Genomic DNA, 22,818 nt, shown 5'->3' with positions numbered 1-22,818 from the left:
CAATATTTTATTTCTGAAGGATGATGTAATTTAATTTACTTCGGATTTTACTTGCATGCAGTAACTTCAGGGGAAGAAAAAATGGAGTGTGTTTTACCCTGCAGGAAACCAGTATGGAAAGGTGAACATTCTGTATCAGTGTCATTCTTCTGAAAACCCTTCCACTTCTCTGAGGCAACATACTGATTTTTGTTTTCTGATTTGATAGAATTCATTTTTACCTGGATGTACCTGTCAAAGCCTGTGTCAAAAGGCCAAGTAGAAAAATTCCATGCAGCGATGTAAAGAAAATTTTGACCACAGCAGGTCCTTGTCACCAAATCTTTTGACCTTCTCTTATGGCTTATTCATGTTTGCATTCCCTATGCTTACATTAGATCTGCTTAATGAGTCTGATGAGACTTTCTGGAGCGAAAGTGTGTTGCAACAAATGAAAAAGATCCTTAGTGATAGTGGTGGTAGTCCTCATAAAAGGAAACCAGAGCCAACCTTTGTGCCACTCTTCAGTTAAATAAAACAACTTTCCATACAAAACGACAAACCAACACAACTTCTTTATTCTATGGAGCATTTTATCCTGTATCTTCCTTTACATGTTCTCCCCAGAATTTTATATAATTTTATATCAAGAGTTTTAAAGGTATCAGTACTCACTTGTAGTTTCTTTCTTGCATAAAAGAAATAAAATTACATTTTAAACTGTGTACTGTGACTCCCCCAGTCACAGTACACAGTTTAAAATGTAATTTTAAACTGTGTACTAAACTCAGTACTGTGACTACGGTGAGTTCTGTGCGATTCTAGTTGTAGTGTTGATTTTTAATGCAGGTGTAACATTTGCATTTTTACCAGTATGAGAGATTTGTGCCAGAGTCCCGGGAATCCTTGTTTTCAGTGCCAGGTATGTTGGACTTGATTTTGTATGAATAGTCCAGAGAGCAGCTTATTCCGTATCTGTTTGCTTCTCTAATTTTCTGTCTACTAGGCATGCCATGTTAGGGAGGTAGATGATATTATCTCTGTTCTCTAGTGAAGGCTTGCAGGTGCAAAGTATCAACACAGCCTTCTACATTTTTCCTGCCTTCCTCAGAGAAGGTACAAATATTTAACTGACAGGTAGGGGTAGTTTTGAACTTGAAAGAACCCTTAGATAGTGAAACCAAGCATATCCATTGCAATTAAAAGAACAAAACTGAATATTGTTCTTGTTCCTAGCTCCCGCCTCTTCCCTGTGGCACTATCAAGCTTTCCTGCTACTGTTAGAAGTCCGGTCAGGTAAAATAGTAGTAGTACACTTTCAACCAAACTTTCTCCCAATGACTGCAGTGCATTTGTGTGTGTATGCATAGACACACATGCCCTGGGCTTTATCTGTATTTCATAGCTATGGAACAAAAGTTCAGATTTCCAAACCTCCCTCCTCTATCTGAAAGAAAAGGTATGATTTAGGAAAATTATTTAGGAATTCTTTCTGGCATGCCTGGCAACATGAACTTTTACAGATTTTCCCTCACTCTCTCCAACCCCCTGAACATGTCCTCTTTTATTCTGTATAGGCCATTATGAATTTCACCAGCCCATTTGAGTCTTTAATTCTAGTATGCTCATAGCTTTGACTGAGGCTCACACCCTATACAGGCAAATGAAATATTGGTTAGAGCTTTTAGGTGACAAACCAAAAAAAAAATAGAAAGTTACATCATTTTAAATACTATAATAAGCAGTCATCAAGTAGAATGAAAGGTAGCACGTGCTAAGCAATAATGATAATTGTAATGGCTCAAAAATTATAGATGAGTTTAATCCAGCTGAGAAGTTGTTGTCTGAAGCTGGTGGGCCAAGGACACAAAAAATATTAAGCTGCTATGGTCCTGGAATAAATTCTTCTCTTTTTCCTTCATTTCAGGGCCTTCCCTATTTCTCTTGAATCAGTACAGGTGCCCTCCTGGGAGAGCTGAGTCACTGCTTGTGTTGAGCTGTCCTGAAAGTTCTGTAACACCCCATCACATGAGAGCTGCAGAGATTTGTGGGGTATACTGCTCTGTTTTCACGTTCTCCTTTTTGAGGAAGACATAAATTGTGGAATGCCTTGAACAGCTTGTAGGACTTTCAAGGTCATGCAGAAATTGAGACCTTTTAAAATTGCTTTATTTTATGGGACTAACTTTAAAGATGGAGCTTTCTGAAGAGCTACCCAGGTGTGTGCCAAAGTTGTTTGTCTAATGGTTTTCAAAACCATTGCTTTTGGGGCCAGAATTTTTCATGCTTGCCTTCTCTGTGAGAGTGTGGGTTTAGATGTTTGTTTTTCTCTGCATCTCCTGCTCTGAAATTTAACATGAAATCCTGAGGGTGCACCATGAAGCACCTATACAGAGGTTGAGATTCCAAGTTTGGAGTTATAAATTTGGCCTTACTTCTGCTTCATTTTGCACTTGAAGCCTGGCTGTGAGCTCATAGCATTTTCCTATGATATAAAATCACAGTGTGTGTACACCCATGGACGCATCTGTAAAATTACAGAATTTTGTGCCACTTACAATTCACAAACATGACATAAATGAAAAGCTTGCCACATCTTGCTCTTATATATGATAGGTAATTTGAGCATATTTGAACATAATGTATTTCATTAACACTGCAAATATATGGGCACAGATTAATCTTTGAGTCTGAAACTGCTTTAGTGCTGGAGGTGATCCTCAGAAAAAATCTGCTGCTTTTGTAAGAAAAAAGAATACAGAGTTTTTAACAGAATAATGATAAATATGCCTTAAAGTATGGGATGAAATTTTGGCTTATTTAGTGAACCTCACCATTTTTTTTTTTTTTGTAGCATGCAGCAATGAAAAACATTTCAAAGAATGAGCACGTGTTCATTTTAGATGATAGAAAATGTTATGACAACAATTCAGTGCAACAGCATCTTCATAAAAATATAGATGTTGTTATAACATATATTCAGAGTTTCCTAAAGTAGGTTTATATTTGCAGTCTCACTGTTGACATCGTGTGATCTTATTCCTTTTTTCCAAACATGTCCATATTTATTGTTTGGAATCTTTGTAATTGGAAGTATCGGGGCACTTTTTTCCCTGTACTCTGCCTTTCAGTGTGAATTGTACCTTCCTTAGCTTAACTTTTCATGCAGTCTGAGCTTTGAGTGTATTCTAAAGACTGAATTTGAGTTACAGTTACCAAGGTAACATGTTATGGTTTCATCAGTTGCTGGACTATGATTCCTCAGCAGGATAAATCATGAGAAGGATTTTAAAGGAGTGAGGTTTTTTTTGTTGTTCTTTTAACTCTAGTCTGGTTCGCCTTGGAGAAATATGTGACAATATTAAATTCTTTTTATGTTTGCCTTTTCATTTTCCATGAAAGTTGGAATGTGAAAGCCTGTCCTGCAGCATTAGAGGTGCCAGTGAAACACAGCAGTTTGCTCTTGTGCTTACAGAGCCCCTGACAGATCTGTGTTTGGCTGCTGTAAGAGGCTGTTGTTTCCATCTGCTCCTTGTACCACCCCATCAGAGCTCCCACCCAGCTATTCCTCCACTGGCTCTGGGTGAGAACTCCCTAGTTTGATACACACAGGCTCCACCACATTATCTCAAGATGTTTGAGTTGGCAGTGTGATTGCACCTGGATTTTGCCCTTAAGTGAATTACAGAATTGTAAGCTCTGTGAATTGGCCATTGATAACCTTTGGCACAGGTAGCAAAGAGCACCTGGAGAATGGTGCCACATTTCCTAGCTGCAATTAGAGGAAACACCAGTTCCTACACACATTGCTACAGACATGTGTGGCTTCATTTTTCTTGTATTATCTGATACCTGTTGGGCACTGTATAAGTCTAGATTCAAACTTTCTGACTTTCAGTGCCCAGGGCATGGGCACTCCATCCTTTCAGTGCATCTCTTCCAATGCAATGCTGGTAGAAGTGGGAAATAAAGCCATGTTCTAGTTTTATTTCTATCTTCAGAAAAGCTGTTATTGCAAATTATCATTGAGTCAAGAAGATGAAAATTTTTCCTGTGGTCTGTGTTTCCTTGAGTAGCAGATATAATTTATTTTAAACAATCACTTCTGAAAAGCTTTGTCTTCCCTTCCTCTTCCTCACATTTTTCTTTCCTTTTCCCTTAAGCTTGTCTTTGCATCAATTCTACTTATGCCTTTTTTTTCCCTTTCCCTTCTCACTTCTGTGTCATCCTTTTCTTTTTGATAGGATCCTTGCTTGGGCCAAATGTAGCCCAGCACACAAGAAAACCCCATCAGCAGTACTTTCTCTAATACTTAGGCTACAGACAGAAACTGAAAAATGTGTAAGGGAAAGAAAGACTATTTAACTGAATCAATAAGCTAAAAGAAAATATCAGAATATTTAGGTGCACAGCATTCATAGAGCAAGATTTATCCATTACTCCTATGTTTAAAGTGTATTACATTTCCTTGTCTTTGTCTTTTATTTCCTTTTTATTTTTTTTCTGTTTTCATTGTGACTGAAACTGCTGAGATACCTGTATATCTATGATAAAATTGTTTCAGGTTTCATTATTAATCCATGTGACAGTGTAGAAAATCTTGGATGATTACAATGGAATAATTAATCCCAATAATTCAAAATTATTCTTCTGGACACTAAACTGTTCAAAGTAAACTACTAATTTTTAAAGTGCGGGAGTACCACGAAGACTTATTCAGGATTTTGCTGTTCCTGTGAGAATTGCTGCAGCATTATGAGCACAAAGCTTCATCCTTTCTCAAAGAGCTTAACCCTCTTGCTGGAGTTAAATTGAGCTTCAAGAGCTGAGTGGCAAGATGAAGAAATAAGGCACTGGCATTTTCATGGTGCAAAGCTGAGTATGTGAACTCTTCTAAGTCAGTCTTTTTAAACTCTCTTTAAGAAATATAAATTAAAAGACTGTTCCTGTCCTAGTTGAGTAAAATCAAATTCTGCTTTAATTATTTCATGCTGGTTTTGAGGGATTTACTGCTGCTCTGTGTGTTTGTTGGTTTGATTTGTCTGCTTTTTTCCTTAAAAGAGAGTGTGTCTAATGTTCGATTTGTGATATCAAGACAGCATGTTTATGTTTTTTTAGCCCTATCATTTCAATTCTATCATGGATTATTTGTATGATCAGGTAGTAAGTGATTAACTCAAGTGAAAAGTTACCTTGTGGGTAGCTGCAGTTACATTTATTACCATATGTCTGTAGTGCCTGTTTCCGTTAAGGGTATGACATTATGCTTCTGCTTTTAATTTCAGGCTTAGTTTCTAACATCACACCATTTAAATTTTGAGGTGACTTAACGCCATTAATGGATTTTATGTGGCACAAACAGCAGTGACAGCATTGACTTTTTCTCTATTGCTAGGGTAAAAGGAGATACGAGTGCTATGCTGAAGCATCAGTGTTTTTCCTTTCTAGTTACCAGTATATTTTAATAAGCACTTCAGTGGGCCTGACTGTGAAAAGAGCAGGAGCTTGCTTTTCTGCCAAACTTTATCAAATTTAACATGTGGTTTGATATATCGCAACTTGGCTATGAGAATGTAGAACTGACTAGCTGGGTGCTAACCAGGTCATTTGCCTGAGCAGGCCTGCTGATTACGGAACATGGGACTGAAGGGCATTTTCCAGCAACCAAAGGGCAAATCCTGTCAGAGGCTGAACTGCCACAACTCACTTAGCAATGGACATGGACTCAGTGCTTTGCTGAACATAAACTTTTGTCTTAATCTCATTCTAACTGCACAGTGGTGGTACCATCATTTTAATTTCATCCTTCTATTTTTCATTTTAATATGTTCAGCTTTTATGTCTTGTTTTAGTTTCATTTCCAGTGGCTGACTAGCACAATTTTTGTATTGAGTTTCCTGAGCTTCATTAGGAGGCTCTGACAGTTTTTTTGGATGCTAAGTATTGCAAACTGACAGGCTGCCCATGTCATTTTAGTGACCTGACAGTCATCCTGGAGTCTCCTTGTTGCTTCTGTTCTCCTAGTGTCTTTTTTGAGATGTTTACTCATTCAGTTAATTCTTTGGCCTTTTTCAAAGGATTTTCCACTGTGTTGTGGATACAAATCTTGCAATTTTAATTTAAAAGGAAGTTGAGCTCTGAAGGGTCAATGTGTGTGAGTCCCTGAATGTGTTAAATACAAAAGTAATAATTTGTACTGTTCCTTTCCTGAAGTGACTCTTCAAAGGTATTCTGAAAGGTACTATAACCTAAAATGTATACAAAGTGAATCTACAAAGTCACCCTAAGAAAACTCTTTTAGACATGTCAGCAGTAGCTCAAAATCAAGCAGCATTCTGAGGTATCAACAACATTGTGGCAGGTTAGGTCCAGATAATATAAATCTGAATTTAAACCAGGATTTTAAAACTCCCTTTACAAATAATATCTTTTTATGAATTGTATAAGTATTACATATTTATGCCTTGTATACAAGACAATCTTATTTTCTAGTATCTACTGAATTTACTTGTAAGCTTCAAAATACCACTTTGTTTGTTTGTTTCACAAACATCAGCTTCACAGTTGTTCTCAGTTTCAAGAACAACTTACAAGCTGCAGTACTTACATATAAGTAGGTGTTACTGATGGATTTTTGGAGTTTTCTGTATTATTAATGAATGACCCTTATTTATATTCCTGCTGGAGTATTTGCAGGAGGACATCCTGCGTAACAAGTGACACAGGGCAATCTTAACAGAGCAAAGATTGAGCACCTTTTTTCCCCCTACAGTTGTCTTTTCTAAGATGCCAGTCTCTGATACACCTCCTGTTTTGATTTAAAATAAAATTATAAACATGAGAATATATTTATCCATTCATGAACATTCTTTTTTTTTCAACAATTCAGTCCCTCTCATATTTGCCAACTAGCTCCACCTTCTGGGGACTGAACATCCTTATTAACTGAGATCAAGAAGTTTCAGTGTGAGCAAGGAGTAGATTGTTACAGAAAACTGAATCACACAAGAGTTGTCTTCTTTCCTTCTGATATGTGCAAATCAATTTATATTCTATAATAATTTATCTTTTCTCAGTCACTAGGGTAAGGATTTCTACAAAGATACAATTTTTATTGTTTTCCAAAAAGCCAAATACATATGTAAGTAAGGCTCTGTATTCTTTGGGACATTAAGTACTCAGTAGGATTTATCTTTAATAAATTTAGTGTGAATGTCCTTTAACAAAAAAATGGCCTTGAGAATTTAAAATCTTCAAATTCCTTTTAAATGCAACTATTACAGACAAAAATTACTTACGTTAGTAAATTAGTATTCTGAACATGTAGTCTCTGCCCCAAAAAATATTCTGAGAAAATTATCTTGAAGCTACCACAAGGTATGTGCAAAATAATTTGGAAAATTGTAATAGAAGGTGGTTATAAGTTGTTTACTGCCAACCGGGAAGGCTGCATGAAGGAGAATCCACTTACATTTGTTTTGGGCCCAGCATTATTCAGTATTTTCATTACTGACTTGCCTTATGAAATATGGATGATGCTTATAAAATTTGCATATGCTGAAAGCTGGGAGAGGCTTCAAGCACTGTGGTAGCAGGATTAGAATGGGTCCTGATGAAATGGAGCGCTGAAATATTAGGCTGCAGTTCAGTAAGGACAAATACAAAGTTATGCTCCTGAAGAAGAAGATGGAATGGTTAAGTGGCAGCTCAGTAGCAACAGATCTAAGTGTTCTGTGACTTGTGGCCAGTATGTGACCACCTCTATTCATAAAATTAAAGAATGGCCTGGGTTGGAGGGGACCTTAACGAACATCTCATTCCAACCCCTTTGCCATGGGCAGAGACACGTTCCACTAGAGCAGGTTGCGTTGAACACTTCCAGGGATGGAGCATCCATAGCTTGTCTGGGCCACCTGTGCCAGTGCCTCACCACCCTCACAGCGAAGAATTTTATCCTAATATCCAATCTAAACCTACTCTCTTTCATTTCGAATCCATTCCCCCTTGTCCTGTTCCTACATGCTCTTCTTTTATAAAAAAAGGCTGTTAACCCTATCCACATGACCTGAAATTGTAATAGCAGGTTCAAAAGCTTTGGTTAGTTGTAGAAATTCAGCTTTTTCTCTTGCACTGGCTGTCAGTTTTCTGCCACATCCTTGGCTGTGTTGGTATCCGGCTCTGCTTTCCCATTGAAGATGTCTGTTAGGTGTACCTTCAAGTCTACTTTAAAATGGCCAAGTATAATCTTTTTTATTATTTGCTGAAGTAAGATGCAGCCAACACACTCTATTCTTACTACATGCAGCCCTGCTCATTGGTTCAGTATGCATTACATCTTTTGAGCTTGTTTTGCTGCAGTTGCTTTCGTTGGTATATGTTTATTGATTAATTTAATAAATTACAGCAATTTGACTTGAAAGGAGAGTTTAGATTGCCTGGGCTGTCTACTCTGACTTCCAGTACGTCACACCTTTTTGTCCACCTTATTTCTAAATTCATCTGTGTTTTGCAGCAGCCGCTGGTTGTTCTTCTGCTTTTATTCCCTAGAATAAACAACCCTGTTAGACCTTGTTAGTTTCTCCTCATGAAGAGGCGAAATCAAGTTGCTGCTCAGCCTTTTTCATCATCTTAAGGAGATTAAACTCTAAATCTTGGTAACTGTTCTCTGCAAGCTCTCCATTTTTCCAGGAGTCTCTTTAAAACGTGTACACCAGACCTTGGCACGCTGTGTGTCATCACTCTGTTAGTCAAGGGCATGTATAAAATCACCTCTTTTTGTGAAGCTTGTAACTGGGGGTGGCTTGTGATCTGTTTTGTCAGGATGGCATTAGTTTCAGAAGTGCTGTTTACCAGGGAACGCTTCCTCGTTCTGTATTAATCATGTTTAAATATGTATGACTGTGTTAAAACACATGTTGTCTGACCACAAAGACAACAAAGGAACTCAGGTTGTTCTCTGTGCCTGCTCTGTCCTTGTTCCCCTTTCCTGCTCCTTACTTTCTGTAGTTTCTCCCAGCTTTCAAAGTTCTATGCAGTCTTCTTGGCTACCATTTAATTAATTCATGCGTTTTCCTGGAGCTCAGCCAAATTTACTGGCAACAGGCAGCTGTGTTTTCCTGCCTAAAGAACTTCCTCAGTACTAATGAGTCCTTCACTGGCCTCACTCAGAATGTTACCTGAAACAACATGCTGCTGTCTTCCACCTAATTACAACAGATTTTAATTATCATTGATTCTTAATTACACTGATCTGCAGAAAATATGAGCCAGTGATGGACTGTATTGTCAGTTGCATTCCCAGCTTTTATATAGATTATTCTAAACTGTTTTAAACTGTACAATGAAACTGAGATGTAGATTCTGAAGAAGGGAGATTTATTTGTTCGTTTTTATTATTTGCTCAGCTTACGGGGTAGGCAAAGCCATATGCAACTACAATGCAGGTCTGATTGTATTAAATCCTGTAAAATTTAGGAACAGCTGGGATATTGGGCAAGTTTGTGTAAGCTGTTTTGACTTTCCTCCACTCCTAATTATCACAGTTTCATTTGTAATGTATTAAAGACTCCCATTTTTCAAGCATTTCCCTAGTTTGTTTTTTCTGATATTCCTAGCATGTTTTTTTAACAGAACAAAATGTTTCAAAATAGTTCTAATTCTCTCTGGTAGAAGTGGCTAGAAAAATAATGAGTTCAATATCTCTAAATATTTAAAGAGAACAATATATAGAGAAGCTAAAAAGAGAAATTAATATGATCTAAAGCTTATTATATTTCCAGCCTGTGCCTTAAGCAGGTAATACCCTTCCAGATACGTATTTGTCATTGTGTTTTGCCATCCAGCACCCACTTTTTCTTAAATACTGGGTTATTCTCCCTGTTTTTGGCTTTTTGGTACTACTTCATTTCTCATGTAGCCAGTTGCAAATCCTGGAAAGAACAGGAGATCTTCATCTCCACTGTGTTTATTTTGTGCTAAATGAAGTTTTATGTATTTCCCTGTATGCTCTGTTTGTGACACTTAAATACAAGCTTTACAGAGATGTAAGGATTGTTTAAAAAGGCCATTGTTTCAGGGTGCAGCTGGATTCAGGCCAGAGATTTAACCCCAGTCCCAGTGGTAAGATGGAGTCCTTAAGCATGTTCTGCAGTGGCATTTCTGGTTCCACAATGGTTTGGGGAGGGCTGCAGGGTTGTTTTAAAGGTTGGGGTGATCTACACAGCCACTGCAGCCATCCTTCCTCGTGGAAAAGGATTTTTCCACTACAAGTTTTCCACTGTGGAATGCATGACCTGTCTCGTTCTAGGTGACTGGTATGAGCAGCTGTACCCACTGGTGATTACTCTGAAGGACTGCATGGGAGAGGTGGTGACCAGGGCCAAGCAATCCATGGCGTTTGTCCTGCTCCAGGAACTTGCCTGTGGTTTGCCCCAGTGTTTGATGCTGACCCTAAGAAGAGATATTGTCTTTAGCCAAGCAGTAGGTTGTCTTGTGTCACTTACTTCCTTCTGTTGCTGTAATTATAAGCATACTGTTCATGCCAGTGTTTGTGGTTTTCTTTTTTGTTGGATTTTTTTTTTCCAATTTGATGCAACTTTTAATATATTTTCCATGGTATTCACCTAAATATTTTATAATGTCGTAGGAAAATAAATAGTAAATATAAACTCATAATACTTGTATCACTGATCCAGAGAAGCAGTCCTGCAATGGACTAGAAATTTGCCTAATTTTGCTTTTGTACAAAGAATGGTCCATAAATCTATCTTTAGCCTTCCTAAGTTATGAAGTTATCAAGTCTAGCTTTGAATATGTCTTTCTGGTATTCAAAATCATAGAATCACAGAACAGTTAGGGCTGGAAGGGACCCCTGGAGATCATCCAGTCCAACCCCCCTGCCAAGGCAGGGTCACCCACAGCAGGTGACACAGGAACACATCCAGATGGGGTTGGAATGTCTCCAGAGGGGAAACTCCACAGCCTCCCTGGCTAGCCTGTTCCAGTGCTCTGCCATCCTCAGTGTAAAGAAGTTCTTCCTCATGGTGAGGTGGAACGTCTTGTATTTGAGTTATAGACATTGCTCCTCATCCTGTGACTGAGAACCACTGGAATCAGCCTCTTGGCACTGACTTTGAGATATTTATATGCATTAGTGAGATCCCCTCTCAGTCTTCTCTTCTCCAGACTGAGCATGCCCAGCTCCTGCAGTCCCTCCTCATATGAGAGGTGATCCAGATCCCTCATCATCCTTGTGTCTCTCCTCTGTCTCATCTTGTCCGTTCTCTAGTCTCATCTGGTATTTCATGTCCTAATGAGCCTAGAATTGAACACAGCACACCAGATGTGGCCTCATTAGGCACTGGCTAGGCAACGTTAAAGCTAGGAATTTTTTTTCTCCTAGTCACCTTGGAAATTGAGAGCAGATTATTTGTTTTCAGTTTGTAGCAGTATTTTAAGTGTTTGAAGACTGCGAGAAGTCATGTCTCTCCTCAGAACTGTGTTTCCTTGGTAAATAACTGAAGACCTTTGCATTTTCTTCTGTAGATCTGTTTTTTTCAGATAGATTTTTCTCTAAATATTTCATTTAATTTCTCCCTAAAGTTATATGTTGCAACTACCAATGAGATTCAGTTGCATTAGATATTGAACCACTTTCAAATCCATTGTAATTCACAGTCTTATGCATTTAAAGCCTGGCAACAGAGGTTCTGGTCTGATTTATGTCAGTGTAAATAACACACAATGCCACAAAAAAATTGAGCTTATCTAATATAAATTAAGGGAATATTTCACTACTTTATACACAAAAAAAACATCAATAATATATTATTATGAAATGAAAATATATACCTATATAGTCACTAAACAGAAATATCTGTGGTGTTTTCTCAAATATCTAGATGTTACCTCTGTTGCATATAATGACAGCAAGCCTCTTTTTAACTATTCGTCTTGTAGCAGTACACTTCTTAATTGCACGTGTTTTAATTATCTTTATAGCTCACTGGATTGGTCTGTGGGTTCATAATCAAACTGCACACAGGTTTACATGATCAAGGATTTTTACAACAGCTTCATACTGTTGGATTGCTCGTGCAATATGAAGGACTCCTTAGTACATATAGTAAGTATTGTTCTGGGACAAAGTTTCTTATGTACTCAGCTCAGAAGTTTACCCAGGAAGTCTTTATTTTAATCTCTGCACTGTTTCCAGTAATTTGGCTTGTTGAATCCACAAATATTATCCTTAGGAGACAGTAGACTTCCACATAATATCACAGCTGAAGTCATTGATACTGTGTTGTCAATTCTGCACCGAAAATTATTCATCTATTTTATTCTCAGTTCCTCTGAGAACATGAGCTGCTAATTGTTCCACACAGACCTGACCCAAAATACCAGGTTTATAAAGCTAATCCAAACAGAAGATTTAAACAGTTGCTGCCTCCATCAACCCCATCCCTGATAACCAGTGCAGGTAATATGAAGATAGCTTGAACACTGTTTAATTCCTAGTTTGTCACAGTTGCCATTATTTGATAGGTATTAAAAAGTATGTTCGGAGGGAGAAATAGCCTTATGTTTCAAACTTTGAAACAGAACTATTGGAATCTTTCCCTAAATTAGAGATTTTGACTAAATTAGAGGGATTTAGCATTTCTGCAGCTCTTTAATGCAATTGCTCACTTGGAGATTCCTGTCTTGCTCCCTTTTGCATGATGCTTATTGTTGTTATTCTCAAAATTATTGTCCTCCATCAGCAGGGCAGCCTTTTAAAAACACTTTCAGAATCGACAAAAATGGCTTTTCTGAAGTTATTCTATGCCTATATAGAGCAGTAATTTTCATAGTTATAATTTGGGCCACAGAATTGCCAGCAGTTCTAGAAATCAGTCTGGTTTTATGTAGGCTTCTTTAATGTGGCTTTAGGACTGTGATTTTTAGATGCACAGACTGGAAAATATAATCTGTATATTGCTTTATTATAACCTATATAGTAACTGATCTGCCAACTCTGTTAATAACCTCTTTAATCTTTTCATGTAGGTGAAGAAGCAGGGATGCTGGAAGACATGGCTGTGGGCATTTCAGATTTGCAGAAAGTAATGTTTAAAGTCATTGAAGCCAAATCAGAAGATTTTTTGCCTATTATAACTGGAAGGCGGTAAGAACTTTGTTTGCTGGAGCCCAGGAAACAAAGCTACAGTTTTAATCTGTAGCACACAAAACCCAGCTAATGGTTTTCTTGTTGCTGAATTCTGGTTTATGGAAAGTGCAGTAGTTTTACTTTTCAGAAGGTGAGGTAGTAGGGTAGTAGTAAAATCTTGTAAGCTCTGGGTTGCTCTCCTGATGAAAAGCTAAAAGTTCCAGTTACTAACACAAATTAATCAGAAAAATGTCTGTGTTGTGCAGAGCTGCCAGTGCATTATTCACACTCAGATACTGGATCAAAAACAAGTGACAAGGTCACTATTTACAAATGTTGCCTCTAACTGAGAAACTTTGGTTTTGAATGTCCAGAACTTGTATTTCAGTGTGACAAATGGAACTGCAATTCCAAGAGTTAGGCCTTGATTGTTTTTAAGATGGAAACCGAAAAACTTGGATGCCCAAACTTAGTGGTCACTTCTGAAAAATGAAGCCTTTCTTAACTACTGGAAATCACATAGGACATACACAACCTCAGAAATCTTTGCACAAAGCCACTCCTATTTTATGAATCTTACATAAGTACTGGTGAATGTCAGGACATAAACTGAAATACTCCATTAATTTTGGCTATTTGAGGGTTAACAAGATTGGAATGGATTTTTCATCTTCATTATTATTCTAGTCTGAAGCGCCAAATGTTTTTACTTTTGCAGAAATCACTTCCTTAATAGTATCATTATTCTTAAGATGACTGTAAATTAAATTCAGCTAAAAGCAGCAACTTTTAGAAAATATACGTTTCCTCTGAAGGGGACTTTCACCACTGATTTACTTAATTATTCTGGATGATTCACTCTCATCCTATGGGCCTTCTGAGAAAGGATTGAAATAAATAGCAGGAAGGCTGTAGTATAATAGGCGACACATTGGGAATAATTAAGAATAATTATGGTGTGTGGCTAAAACAGAAGAAATACATCCTTTGTAAATCACAGTAGTAAAAAATCTTGAAAAATCCAGCAGCTACATTTACTGGCTTGCTGCCATTAGTGTGGTCCCTGAACTGTCACATCAGGAGGTCCTGGACTTGAAGGAGACCAGGTATTTCAATTGCCTCAGGCATTCTGGATTGATGGAGTAGTCAGTGTTTAGGAAGAATAGCTACGGCCCATGATTGCTGTACTGTGCTTACTGGCAGGTATTCACTGGATGGGACTGGTATTGGAAAAAAATAAAATCTATAAAGCTTATGTGGAGGAGTCCCATTCCTCTTGAGGCTATGATGAGACTACTCCTATCAGACAGCATTGGAAGTCAACCATAAAAAGAGAAGACAGTGAAAAACCTAGTTATTTTGTAATTAATGTTTAGGAAACCCTCAATTTTTAGATCAGTTTGGTGTGCCTCGATAAAATGAGACTAAAAGACTGTAGAAATGTAAGACAGAAAATCAAGCCACAAATTGTTATCTTGAAGAGTCAGTGTATTCGCTTGTAATTGTTTTATCTGGGGAAGTGCTTAAGCCTGAGATTCTGTGTTCACAAACAGATCAATGCAAAGTGTGGAAATGTCTAGTGCCTGACCTGCTGGTGTGGGTGGCTGACCCTGGCCACCCAGTTTTCTATTCAGAAACTCATGTTCAAAAAGATTAAATAAAATGAGAGGCAAAAATGTGTACTTTTAGAAAATTCTTTACAGAATCACAGGATATTCTGAGTTGGAAGGTGCCCAACCACCCCTTGGTGAAGAACATTTTCCTGATATCCAGCCTAAACCTCCCTGACACAACTTCATGTAATTCTCTTGGATCCTGTCACTGGTCACCAGAGAGAAAAGATCAGTGCCTGCCCCTCCACTTCCCTCATAAGGATGTTGTAACTGCAAGAAACTCTCCCCTCAGTCTCCTCTTTTCCAGGCTGAACAGACCAACTGACCTGAGCCACTCCTATGGCTTCCCCTCAAGTCCCTTCACCATCCTTGTGGCCCTCCTCTGGACACTCCCCAAGGGCTTAATGTCTTTTTTATATTGTGGCACCCCAAAGTGCCCCCAGCACTCAGGGTGAGGCTGCCCCAGTGCAGAGCAGAGCAGGACAATCCCCTCCCTTGCCCAGCTGGCGATGCTGTGCCTGATGCCCCCCAGGACACAGCTGGCACTGCTTGCTGCCGGGGCACTGCTGACTCACATTCAACGTTGCACTGACCAGGACTCCTGGGTCCCTTTGCAGAGCATTGCTCTTCAGCCTCTCATTCCCCAGTCTGTCTGTCCATCCAGGGTTGCCCCATCCCGGGTGCAGAATCCAGCACTTGCCCTGGTTAAACTTCCTACACTTGATGATTGCCAGTCTCTCTGATTTGTCAAGGTCTTTCTGCAGGGCCTCTCTGCCCTTGAGGGAGTTGACAACTCTTCCCAATTTACTGTCATCAGCAAACTTAGTTAGTATTCCTTTGAGTCCTGCATCCGGGTCATTAATGAAGATGTTGAAGAACACATGGCCAAGGATGGAGCCCTGCAGAACCCCATTAGTGACCAGACACCAGCCTGATGTCACCCCATTCCCTATAATCCTTTGTGCCTGACCTGTGAGCCTTTTGCTCACCCATCATATAACATGGTTATCTAGCTGTGTGCTAGACAGAAGGATACTGTGAGAGACTGTACCAAAAGCTTTGCTGAAGTCCAAAAAGGTTACATCTGCTGGCTTTCCTAGATCAGTTAGGCAGGTTAATTTGATAGACTGCAGCTCAGAAAGCTGACTGTATCCTGTGCTGCATCACAAGCAGCGTGGCCAGCATGTCACGGAAGATGATTTTCCCTCTCTATTCCACTCTTGTGGGACCCCACTTGCAGTACTGCATGCAGCCGTGGGGCCCCAGATAAGGACATGGACCTATTTGAGTGAGTCCAGAGGACTTAATGAAGATAATCAGAGAGATGGAGCATTTCTCACGTGGAGACAGGCTGAGAGACTTGGGGTTGTTCAGCTTGGAGAAGACAAGGCTCCAGGGAGACCTTACAGTATCTTCCAGTTCCTAATGGGATTACAAGAGAGCTGGACAGGGACATTTTATAAAGGTATGGAGTGATGGGACAAGTGCAAATGGATTCAAACTAAAGGAGGGTAGGTTTAGATTAGATGTTAGGAAGAAATTCTTTACTGTGAAGGACTGAAAAAGATTGCACTGTGAAGTTGTTGATGCCGCATCCCTGGAAGTGTTCAAAGCCAGGCTGGATGGGACTCTGAGCAGCCTCATCTAGTGAAAGGTGTCCCAGCCTATGGTGAAATGAGATGATCTTCAAGGTCCCTTCCAACCCAAACCATTCTATGACTGTGCACATGAACTTTGAGGTGTCACAGGCTTTGATACCATGTTTTCGAGAAAGCCCAAGATTGAACTGGCTTTTAGCGCCACACTGAAGTGATCTAAAACAATGTACTCAGCTGGAAGAAGAGCTGGCTAAAGAACCTCCAAGCTGAGTTGCTGTGACTGACCATGTGGGCGTTTTTTTTCTCTTACAAAGCAAAGGTCCAAGTAAGTGACTTGTTTCAGATTTATTGCAATGAACTAAAAGTGTGCAATTTCAGCCAACTCAAAATAGCTGCAGGATCTATGACCCCAGCTGTGTGGGGGGTACTTTTTTGAAGCTTTCTAACAAGACTGCAAGTGTTTATCTATCTTCATATATTATGATAACAAATGTTAGAGAATAAGGCAAAGAAAGTTAGAGAGGCATGTACTTAAGCAGTCCTGTTTAGGCAAACCATAGACATTTAAATGTTTAAGACCTAAATTTATACAATTTCTTTTTAAACAGATGATGAATTATTATTTAGTCTCTTAAAATATGCTTGCTTTCTCCATTCTGTTTTCCCGAAAGATCGTTAAATGTTAAAAATTATGTACTGTTTTTTCCATCTCATTGGAAAATTTAGTAGCCACCTAATCCATCTCCTGCCAAAATCACCTGATATGTCTGCACTGAATCTAGCTATAAAGGATAGAAAGCATATGACAATAAAATTTACTGTTGTATTGCTGTTTCTTCTCTAAGTAGAATCACAGACCTGTAAGATCTTTGGTAAACTGATGTCAAACAAGTCCAGATTTGGACTTGTTTGACAGTCTGGACTAGAAAGTCCAGATCTCAGCACTTCAAATTGTTTCTTTTTTTCCTCCACCTGACTTCAATACCATTCCTGGACTTTCTAGACAGCTCTGTCATATTTTGATAGCCTTTTCCTTAGATAATCAGAAATTAGTTTTTTTCATTGTGCAATTGGTAATAGACTGTTTAAAGTTACCAAGGATTATCTCTGAGACTTCATAAAGTGTGTTGAAAAAGGAAAAAAAAGACAAGGGGAAGCTCTCAAATGGTTCTGATGCTAATTTATCATGCCTAAAGGTCAGCATTTCTCAATGTTCTTTCACACACAGAGATTTGTAGTGATTTTGGGAGTAGTGACGTAGCAATGCTGTGATTTGGTGCCATTTTGGTTCTGTAACATATGCTCTTTGAATCAGACTAAACCAACATTTCTTCTCAAGCTCATCAAAGGATTCCATCACAGGAAAGTGTTCTGGTAGCACTTGACAGCAGCCAGCAGTGCTCTCAGGCAGGCTGAGCATTAATGCTACTTTGCAGAGGTCATGGGAACCACATTCTTTACTATCCTTTTTGCTGACTCTCTATTTCTTTCACATGGGTGAATTAATGAAACAAAACACAAACCGAATAGACTTACCTTGGCAGCAGAACTGTTTTGTTTTTCCTTCCCCCTCCCTGATACATGTATTCGTCATTCAGGACCAATACTCCCTCTCAGTGAGGAACATCTGGCATTTGCTCAAAGACTGCACACCAGTGCTTGGCTGTACTAAGCAAATGCTGCTGTTCTTGCTGAATACAATTACATTGCAGTCACAGGTCTGTACTGGATCCATTTTACTTTGTTCTCAAATATATGAGCAGGATAAAGTTTAAATACAGCCACTGGCTCTTCCTAGTGGAACCTGTTTATCCAAACACTTGAGGTGGTGCCACTCCTCCCTCAAGATTGCTGAAGGTAAAGAGCTACTGCAGAAACGGACCTTTTTCTTTATGGTTTTCTGTCTTTTCTCACCCAAATTCTTCATGTGTGTAATCCAGATGGCATTTTTATTCTTTAGCAAGTACATGATTGATTAAGATAAGAGTTGGAGTGACTTCACGATAATTTGAGTAGGTGCAACCAGTTATCCATCTTAAATCTGCATACAAAACTTGGGTGACTTCCTTGGCCTGGCTTCTGCAGGCAAGATAGATCTCCCTTCCCTCCTCTTGCTGTAACACCACTTGTTGTTGGTGTGGTGTTCCAAATGTTCTATGCAGGAGAGAAAATTTCAACCTCTGTTATCAGTCAGCCCTCTCTGATTAAAATGCAAGATCCTGGACACAAATGGATTTGCTTCTAGTCTGTTCTCCTTTTGATTAGACTGATTTCTCTAATAATGAAAAGAAAGCTTATAAAGGTAAGTTAACAGCATGCCATTGTTTCTTTTGTGTGATCAGGCATCAGTTCTCAAAGGCAGGTGAAATCCAACTTGAGGCTTCCACATGATCAAAATTTTGGCCTGGCACCCTAGCACATTTTTCATAAAGTCAGACCAAACACAAACATAAACTCAGAACTGCTATATATCATATCCTTTCTCCTAAAACAGGATTCATGTTTGTGTAATGAGCCTTCAATTATTATCTTCATTGAGACAATTTTGTTATTGGTGATGCTTTCTATCCCCAGGGAGAAAATGCTTTCTATCCCCACTGAAGAAAACGGGAGTTTTACTTTGGGTTTTTGGGAAAGGTTTTTGCTCACATTAATTTTAGAGAGGATAGCGGATCAAGTTGTGACTTTGGGAGGAAGTTGTTTTTGTAACTCACCAATTTGCATTTTGAGAGTTGAGGGTTTCTTACTGATGTTTTGCTATCAATATCTGACTTTTTTGCTGCTTTCGTCTTTAGTTCTATTTTCACTTTAGTAAAGAATTTAGTGTATACTCATACATACCTGTCTTTTTTCATAGAGCTTCAAAAACTATTACAAGCCAAAAAAAGTATCTCAAAAGTAAAAAGACCCACAAAAATAACTCCTTTATGTCCTGTATAAAAATTCTAAAAATTTTTCACCAAGTCCAATAAAACCAATCTTGAATAACTCTAAAAATAATAAACATGCTTCTGACCAAGCCTGAGCTAATTAAAAATGTTAATTATGCCTCTGTGAAAATGTATTAAAGAAGAAATCAAAACAAAATAGTCACGCACTTTTTGTTAGCTAGAAGAAAAGAAAGTGCGTGACTATTTAATTGTAATGATTCTTAAATATGTAATTCACAGAAGCAAAAAATAAAATGTGTTAGTTTTACTTAGCCCAAAACATCAGCAAAGTATCTTTAACATGTAGAATAAATCGGAACCCTTCAGAAGCTATTATAATAAGCCTAAAAAAGTATCTAAAAAAACAAACAAAACCCCAATATTTGTAGCAAAAAAATTGTAGTAACAAACTAACTAAAAAACAACCTTGTACACTGCCCCCACCCAAACTATTAATTAAAAATAAATAAACAAAAAAAAAGTATCTTAAAAACTTATTTTTACTTCTCATTTATCCTCCAACTCTATTAAATTAATAAATCAATTTATAACTTTAAATTTTCAACATATTTTTACCCTTCAATGCGTCTCTCCCACCCATACCTTATCTCAGCTCATAAATCCAATATTTGACATTTTTTATTTTCCCTCTTTTTCTACACAGCTACAACAAAAAAACTCGAAACATCATAAATACCTAACATTTAACCAAAATCAATCCATGACAGTTATGCTCTTAAAACAAGCAAGCTGAATCATTGCTTTTTATGGTTCAATCAAGGGAAAAAGAAAAAGGGAGAGATTTATAAGTCTACACATTCCCTATAATTTCAGATTATTTTAAGCAAACCAATCAAGAGCCCTGTCCTTATTCTTCTTTTTATTTTTCCTAGTGAACATTACATTATAGAGGTCCAGCTTCCAGCAAAGATGTTTGAGCTGCTGCCACAAGAGATTAAAGAAGGGAAGCTGCTTCGCATGTATCCAGTGCTCTTTAATGTTGGAATCAATGAACAGCAAACACTGGCAGAGAGGTAAAAAAAAAATCATGTTTCATTTTCTGTCCAAGTACTCCATGCTGGTACAGGATATCTCTCAGGATTAGAAATAAATCTTTTTTGTTATTTGCTCTTGGACCATCTCACATTGACTCAGTGTGTATTTTAAAAGTTATTAAAGGAAATAAACACAAGTTATGAAGCGATGCAAAACAATGAAAACGTCCAAGTGAAGATAAGACCATGTGCAGGGCTTCATTTTACTTAGTCAGTGCCAAGTTTCTCTTGGATACAGATGGATTTATATTTCACAGATGCAGAATTTTGTTTGTATGTAGTACTTTGAAATTCTCAATCAAGAGTTTGAAAATTCAAAATTCTTGAATTTCAAAGGTGGGGTTGAAGACACTGAAGAAGTCATAAGCTAGATAAATTTTCTCCGTTTTTTCTAGGGTTGTGGACTGGTAGTTAATAATAGGGATTGCATTCGCAGTACATTGTAGAAACATGACAGCTGATGTTAAAGTTCTGATGTGTTATTACTCCTCTGCAACAGCTTGCTGGAAACTAATTAGTATAATAATAGTCAAAGTTTCACCAACCTATTATTTTTCTCTTCCAAGAGAAGGGTATCTGTCGGTCATGTTAAATTACCACATTTGTGCAGTGCTAAAACTGCAAGGTAGAAGTCAAGATGTCAACACAGGCAGCTACTTTTTACAAACCTCTTTTTTAAAAACCATTTTTATGAACAGAGCATCCAAAATACATTATACATTAGGTTGCATTCACTATAAGCTCAAAAACAAAAGTGTAACTGGAGAAATAGAAAGAGACAGTGAAAATCCTTAACCTGGACAATAGGCAAGAAGTTAAGCACCATCAGAGTTTCACCTCCTGCTCTTTGTAGACAGCCAAGTAAAATCAGTCTTTTAAGGAAGACTACTAAGGAATACTATCAGGTAGCTTTGTGGATGTTTATGGGAGACTTTTCCAAGATGAGTGGTGATATGTGAGAAAATTTAGGCAGAAAATTGAAATGGGAGACATAGACAATCAAAAGACAGTAAAAACTGGCATTTTACTGGTGAAAGAATTGGATAGTTATTAGAGAACTTGGGAACTTCTTGAAAATGAGAATAGGTTATTCTTGATGCCATAAAGAAGAGGAAAGTGTTGAGAGGAATGACATGGCCAAAGTGGTAATATGCAAAAGCAACAAAGTCAGTCATGACAATTGTGAGTGAGACACATCTCGTCTTCCAAAATAAGAGATATGGCAGTATGTGGTAACCAAGAGACAAGTTGGTGAGAGCTTACATGGGTGGGATGGGCAGGAAGGATTGTGTGATACAAATGTTCTGAAGAGAGATTTGACAAGGTTTAGAAACAGCCTGGTTAGCTGGGGACTTTTAGAGGAGTTGGAGTGAAAAGATGCCTGGCTTGCAGGTGAAGTGGCAGGAAGTATTGTTCACAGTGGACATTTTACACTGTGTGCAAAGAAAGCCATGAATGAAAAAATACCCGCGTATCTATAAATATGGATGTGTATTATTATCTATGAAACAAATCAATTCAATGAAGAGCAGGTTTTCTGCATGCAGTTACAGTCTGCTTTTGTCTTAATTCAAAATATTGCTTAACCCCTAAAGCTGCACATTTGTTTTTGAGACTGAAAACGCTGCATTGATTTTTGGTAAAAAAAAAAGGGATGTTTTTGTGTGATAAAGAATATGAGAATAGAAATACATTTTTGTGGTAAATTTATCAGAAATATTAGATGAAAATATCTCTTTTTTTCCCTTTTTTTCTTTTTTTTTTTAATAGAATACACTTGAGAATATATCTTATTTAAAAGAAATATGCTAGTGTGGCAGTGCAGCAATGGCTACTGAGGAAGTGGCCAAGTCTTTAACTGCTTTGACCCATTTAAATACTTGCTTCACCTCTGCATGATGCAGCAGTGTATTTGATATCTTCTGATTTTTGTTGCCTTTTCTCCACCTGAGTTTCTCACTTATCTGCCAATGCCTCTCGTCCTGTATTCCTCCATTTCCATTTCAAGTCTATTCTAAAGATGAATTGCAAAAACTTGGCCCTAACTGCGCAGGGGAAATTGCTGTCTTTACAATCATATCTTCTATAGTACCATGAGAGATACCATGAGATTTTTTTTTTTAGTGTGTGAAAGCTGGCTGTTGTAGAAATCTTGGTCTTGAAGGGAAAGATATTCATTTATATAGCTGTAGTTAGTTTGTAATTGAGCTTCTCTTCCATCTTGTGTCCCTTGAATATTGTTCAGCTCTGGTAGAAATTAATATACTTAAGCAAGAGCAGCAGTAAGAGATGGAGGGGCTGGTGTTCTCTGCCTATGGTCCTATTTGGAATTCCCCCAAAGTGCTTTTTCATTTATTCAGGATTTGTGAAGGCAAAAAAAATAAGTGCCTTAATTCATGTTTGTAAATGGATTACTTTGTTAATAAATTTTTGGAAAAATGGTCAATGAATGATGATCTTGTTTCCATAAATTAGTTCCAAAGCACACAAGAACTT

At 38.0% G+C, this 22,818-nt stretch overlaps 1 protein-coding gene across 7 annotated transcripts in view; it reads left to right on the top strand.

Moving 5' to 3' along the window:
* Window positions 1-22,818, top strand: part of INPP4B (inositol polyphosphate-4-phosphatase type II B) — a 317,054-nt gene that overhangs the window by 254,137 nt on the left and 40,099 nt on the right. For all 7 annotated transcript variants that reach the window (XM_085057498.1, XM_085057499.1, XM_085057495.1 and 4 more), the window contains 4 exons: window positions 10,286-10,458; window positions 11,980-12,103; window positions 13,027-13,144; window positions 20,161-20,301. In XM_085057498.1, the coding sequence (XP_084913624.1) occupies window positions 10,286-10,458; window positions 11,980-12,103; window positions 13,027-13,144; window positions 20,161-20,301 (556 nt within the window). The remainder of the gene's footprint in view (window positions 1-10,285; window positions 10,459-11,979; window positions 12,104-13,026; window positions 13,145-20,160; window positions 20,302-22,818) is intronic.

This window comes from Lichenostomus cassidix, chromosome 4 (genome assembly GCF_008360975.1).
Source record: "Lichenostomus cassidix isolate B80296 chromosome 4, HeHo_3.0, whole genome shotgun sequence".
Taxonomy (NCBI): Eukaryota; Metazoa; Chordata; class Aves; order Passeriformes; family Meliphagidae; genus Lichenostomus; species Lichenostomus cassidix.
This window is presented reverse-complemented; position numbering and strand designations above follow the sequence as displayed.